At 44.4% G+C, this 6000-nt stretch overlaps 1 protein-coding gene across 1 annotated transcript in view; it reads left to right on the top strand.

Annotated features, from left to right (window-relative positions):
• Positions 1-6000, top strand: part of LOC119387010 (activating signal cointegrator 1 complex subunit 2) — a gene marked incomplete in the record, with an annotated part of 88353 nt that overhangs the window by 59152 nt on the left and 23201 nt on the right. The window contains 2 exon segments of the mRNA XM_037654314.2: positions 1128-1242; positions 4532-4729. Coding sequence (XP_037510242.1) covers positions 1128-1242; positions 4532-4729 — 313 coding nt within the window.

Raw genomic sequence — 6000 nt, 5'->3', positions numbered from 1 at the left:
TCTAATTTATTGTTGTGGCAAAATTTGCAGCATACTCTTTTTCTGTGTTGACTGCATCATATAGGTGCTAGTCTTTGTGGTAAATGTGCTGTCCTGAAATAGAACCTTTTTTGAGACCTCAAGTGCCTCTGTTTGCATCTCCTTGCTATTTTAAGTATTTCATCATCTCCAGGATTCGCCCACTCGTTGTTCTTTCGCTGTCGCACTGTTACGGGCACATGGACTTACATGTGCATCTCCCTGGGGACTGTGCCAAAAAATTCTTTTGCATTGATTTGTACGTAGGTGCTTACTGTACTGGTAAGCACCTACGTTTTCTGAGGCAACCACTATACGATACAAGGCAAATAGGAGGCAAGCTGACGAGCTCAAGCAACCGAGAAAACGAGATACGGAGCCAGTCTTTCTGGCGGCTGTTGTTTTAAGTACAAACGAAGTGAGATTGCATTATTAGACGCTCCTTACTTGTAGAATCGAAGCAGTGCTCTGGTTTGCCTGTGGTTATTACCAAACCCGTTATACTTGTGGTACGGGTCGAGGTATTTTCATTCATGTTTTTCTTCTATTTACCCCACAATAACTGTTGGGGTTATTACCAGTGCATGCTTTTTAATTGCTTTCTGGGTGCTGTGATGCATGTAAATCAATAGGTTTCTGTTTAAAAATAAATTGTGTCATTTTAATGTCATAACAGCCGTATCCATCTACACTTACATTAATTGTGTGATTTAATATCATAATAGCCATATCTACGTACACTTATATTTTGTCCAGGTAATCCCAACAAAGGTTCTTGACCATTACCTGCAGTGCCTTGTCATGAAATTGCTATGCAAGCAGAATCGTAATTTAATCGGGACCACTGGATGTGCCCACGTTCACAAAATAAGGGCCAGATTTCATGTACTTATTAGACATCATATTACTAACGAGTACGGATCGTTGAAACTGGACTGCAAGCTGGTAGCATTTTCATAACTTTGTGGCAGTGTTTACTTAAAAATACATGATGTGCAGTCAATTGAGCCAACATTGCAGTTGTGCAGGCTGCATAAATGCTTACTTTGTTGCAGTTGCCGAGTTGAACAACGTGCTTTTTTTTTTTTTTTTTTTTTTTTGTCGACCAGGTACACGGGACTGCACCGGTACACCATCACAAAGGAGATGCAGGAGGCCGACGAACGAGTGCATAAGTTGGTGTTCCGAACATTCCTTCGTCTTTCCACGAATAAGGAGTCCAAGGTGGGGACTGAGAACTTACGTCGACGACTTGATGCCTCATACTCCTTTGTTAGACGCAACCAAATGAATCCAATAGATAGTTAAGCCAAGGAAAGCAGAGAGGGCATTAATTGTTGCCTTTAACTGTTGTGTAGTAATTATAGTGTAAATTATAACGAATTAAAGTGAACGAAAAAGTATACAAAGTTTGCTTGTTCAGATACCACCGATGGGGTGATCTTTCATTCACTTTAATTCATTACAATTTACGTCATGATTGCTACACAACAGTTAAAGGCAACAGTTAATGTCCCCTACACTTTCCTTGGCCTAACTTTGTTGGATTCGTTTGGTTGTGTATAACAAAGAAATGAGCCCCTCGAAAAAATTCCCTTTCTCCCTCTCACACTTCTTGGCATTTTATAAAAGGACACTGAGAGACCTGATCGTATCGCTGGGGTTTTTGCTGTAGTACTGATGTTTTTTTTTCAAAACCTACTTTTTGTTAGTTCTTCTGTAAGAATGGAATGACTAAAAGAGAATGACTAAACTTCTTTAATTTCAACTGCTACATCATTGTGTTGGTATAGGTTAAACATATACCAACAGTAGGTACAGTTAAACCTGCCTATAACAAACCTCCATGCAACGAATTCCTCAATATTACGAAGTTCTTGTATTCACCGCCTTTACTGCATAGAAGCACACGTATTTGCGACCTCTATGTAACAAAGTGGCAGCGAGAGACACCCTTGATAAATGAATTTTCGCTGCCGACAATGTACAGATTTTGCCCCGAATTTTGCCATTTTGGCACAAGCAGGAGTCGCATGCATCATCTGCGGTTCCCCCCCAACGACGGAGCGCAAAGCTGCGGCATCACGCATGGCGCGCTTGAAGCCCTGGTGGCTGCGAGGCAAGAGCGAGTGCTCGTGCGTGCATGCAGGCTTGCTTGAGGTGGGCCTGCGCCCCTCAAGCCCCCCCCCCTTCAAACCTCATCCAGCCGCTTCCAGGTGCCCCACGCTAACCGCACAGCTTTCTTCAAAAAAAAAAAAGGAAAAAAGAAAAATCGCCACTCTTTGGTTGTTGCAGAAGTCTCAGAATTGCACTTCGTCAGCATGACACCAGGTGACGCCACGCAAAAAAATTCTTGGTCTCTGTCGTTCCGCCTCGATTTCGCGCCGCATATGTGGGGCCACACTGCATATGGAGAGCGCATGGTATCCGTGCCGTTCGCTCTTCGTTTTCGACGCCATGCACACGTGTGGAGCAGCCCCTGACGACGTCCAGCTTTGCGATTCATTTTTTTTAATGCGGACAACTGTGTCGTCACTACCGAGATGTCAGATTAGGCATTGGTGGAAACTGCCCAAGACCACGGTGACAATGACGGATCTCTGAAGGTCGACTCGTCATGCGGTTTCTCGTCTTGCACTGCGCTGTAGGTTTGCTAGACCATGGCCTTTGCAATTAGCTCCGGCAACGCGACGGCGCGTTGCCGGAGCTAATCTTGGAGGCCACGGCTAGACGATGACGAAGCAGTTTTATATTGATATCCTACAGATGTTCAGTATTGCCATCCCTCACGATAAGCAATAGAGCAAAACAACGCAATTTTTTGCCACTAAATAAATGTTTTGGGTGAGCTCTACCTTCAGTTCCCCTTTTGTTTAATTTGCCTGTTTCTCTTTCGAATTTTCGCGCTGAAACTGCATGTAACGAAAACCTGTTTGTAACGAATTTTTTTCAGGAATTTGTCAATTTCGTTATATCCAGGTTTTACTTTATTTTATTTTACTTGGGCTGTTATGGTGCAGTGAAAATTTTTTAAGCTCTGGTCAGGGAAAGATTGTAAGCAAGGATTGGATCAATAATGTACTGAACAAAAAAAAAGTGTGGTATATGAGCAAAGAAATCTGCAAATATTTTGCTTAACTTCATTCTTTTTTCATTAAAAAGAAGAAATAGCACTGACAAAAATGCAGTGAAAGCATTTCTTGAATTTTCATGCAATAATAATAATAATAATACAGTAAAAGCTCATTAATTCGGATTTCACGCGACCGGAAAAAATGTCCGAATTAACCAAATGCCGAATTAACGAATGAACAGGAAAAACAACATTGAAATCAAGTTGGAGAAGCATACCTTTATTTGCTGAAGTATTTTTTAATGGTCGTCTGTGTTTTCGCGCAGATTCCGGCTGACATTACAATTTTTCTTAACTCTTTCAAATGGCCAACAGCACGCAAACTGTTGGAAGTGCTCAGGCAAACGTCCTCTAATATCAAAAGTGCCTCCGAGACTTCCCGTGAGGTGCGATGAGGTCACTACATCATTAATAATTTCTTGATCGGGTAGGAGACCAGTCGTGGCGACACATTCATCAATCGCGATGTAGTCCTGAAGGGTCATATCTGTGGGAAGGACAGCATCGAAGGTCGGGCAGTCATCGTCGGTGGACTCGGCTGACGCCTCGTCGATGCCATCGTCAGCTACTGCCGCATGCTCAGGCCTCACATGTAAACACGGTCACAACGGGGGAAAAAAAGAGAACTCCGCAAGAAGAGATGGTGCCGACACAACACAAGGGAAAATGGCGTCGGAGGCGCAGTGGAGCGAAGAAAGAAGACGCCGTCGTTCGGTGACGCTGCGATCGCCCCCACTAGTTGAGGACGATGGCGATGTCACTCAGGTTTCGGTTTCGCTCCAGTGGTGCCAGCGCTGCTTTACCACACTTTTGTGTAGCGGCAGCCGTCAGCATTTGCCCGAATTGAGCGGTGTGGAGCCCAATTCTGACGAATTGACGAAGGTTTGGTCCCACTTTGGCCGGGACCACTAGAGCCGTCCGAGTTATCTGAATTTACTAATTAATGGGTGTCGAATTAACGAGCTTTTATTGTAATAATAAATGTAAGGGCACTATGACATGCAAAGAAAAGGTGTGCAGGAAGCTATGCTTTCAAGGTATGTAAGTAATGCTTTGTATTATGGAAATACCATAAGTTTTGGCATAATGTTAGCTACCTTGTAGAGCCGAACCAGATGAATTGCTCATTAGATACAGCTGAAGGTGGTTGCAATAAACATGCCTTTTTTGAAAAGTTATTGGAAGGTTATTTTGTGAAAGCAATTGGCACTCGCCGCCGCGTACAAGTTGTGGAACACAGGAATTGTAACTGCGCACAGGGGAGAAAGATGCCTCGATGAACGATGTTTCTAGATTCAACGGCGAACATTGAATCTAGAAATTGAGTTCCAAAGAGCACTGTAACTGTGAGACTTTGTTCAAAACTTTGCGCACTTGCAGGTCAACTTCATTGACAAAGAGAAATTTGCGGATCTCATCTACGAAAACTTCATCTTCGACATTCCCAAGATCTTCGACATCTGCATGTTGTTTGAGAGGTCGAACCACGACTTGGTGTGTCGCATGGTGGAGCACATCATGAACTGTCAGCCTAAGTACAGCTCGGACCTGAAGGACATCGAGGACACCATGCTTATGGTGAGCTTTGATACAGATGATACACACCCACCGCGGTGTTCTAGTGGCAGTCTAGTGGTTGTGGTGCTCGACTGCTGACCCAAAGGTAGTAGGATCGAATCCCGGTTGCGGTGGCTGCATTCCAGTGGAGGCAAAATGCTAGAGGCCCATGTGCTTAGATTTAGGTGCATGTTAAACCCCAGGTGGTCCAAACTTCCAGAGCCGTCCACCGCGGCGTCTCTCATAACCATATCAATGTTTTAGGACGTGAAACCCCAACAGTTATATTGTAGGTAGGGGTGTGCGAATATTCGAAATTTCGAATATTTTTCGAATAGTGTTTGCTATTCAATTCGATTCACACTGGAATTTTACTATTCGAACTTCCCGAAAACAAATACCTACAGTCAATGTCCGATTGAAAGTGACCCCTTCAGATTTTCAATATAATTCACCTCATTACACTCTCGCATTGCGGCAAAGCTGCCTTTCAAGCTCCGTTACGGTCGAACTTGGCCAAGCCACAGTCAACGTCCGATTGGAAGTGGTCCATAGATTTTCAATGTGCTTCACCTCATCACACCCCGCTATTGCGGCAAAGCTGCCTTTCAAGCTCCGTTACGGTCGAACTTAGCCAAGACACAGTCAACGCCCGATTGGAAGTGGTCCCTAGATTAGAGCACTGCACGGGCCGTGATGCCCGGCCCGGGCCCGGAACTCGTTCAAGTTTACCCGCCCGAGCCCGGCCCGGTGATTCAATACGCGGCCCGAGCCGGCCCGAACCCGAGAAAAAATTTCGCCTACCCGGCCCGACCGGCCCGACGGCAGATCAGGCCCGACAGAGGCCCGAGCCAATATTATAGGTGGTGTTGCCCAGAACATAGAATCTACAGCAAAGTGTTTTAAGTAGCAAATATGTACGCTTTGTTGGCGAATATTTCGCTAACAATTCTACTTTAACCTACGGTAATTTCGTGTAAAAAGGGGCTCACGGAGGAAAGAGTTGAGTGGACATACTGGGTACAATGAACGTCTGTTCGGCAATGGTATACTATAACTTTTTTTCTTTTTTTGCTAATGCAATGGGGATCATCAAGAGCGTTTTGTAGCAGATATTGCAGCAAGGAAAGTGATTTGGAGCATGAGTTCAGTTTCGATAGGAAATGCAATAAAAACAGAGGAGACAGAGAACACAACGCTCTCATTGCGCTCTTTACTGAAACTTAAAACATGCTCTAACGACAAAGCCAATCGTGTGCCGTTCTGGATGTGTAACACGTCTTCAGCATGAT

The sequence above is a fragment of the Rhipicephalus sanguineus genome, chromosome 3, assembly GCF_013339695.2.
Source record: "Rhipicephalus sanguineus isolate Rsan-2018 chromosome 3, BIME_Rsan_1.4, whole genome shotgun sequence".
NCBI classification, from domain to species: domain Eukaryota; kingdom Metazoa; phylum Arthropoda; class Arachnida; order Ixodida; family Ixodidae; genus Rhipicephalus; species Rhipicephalus sanguineus.
This window is presented reverse-complemented; position numbering and strand designations above follow the sequence as displayed.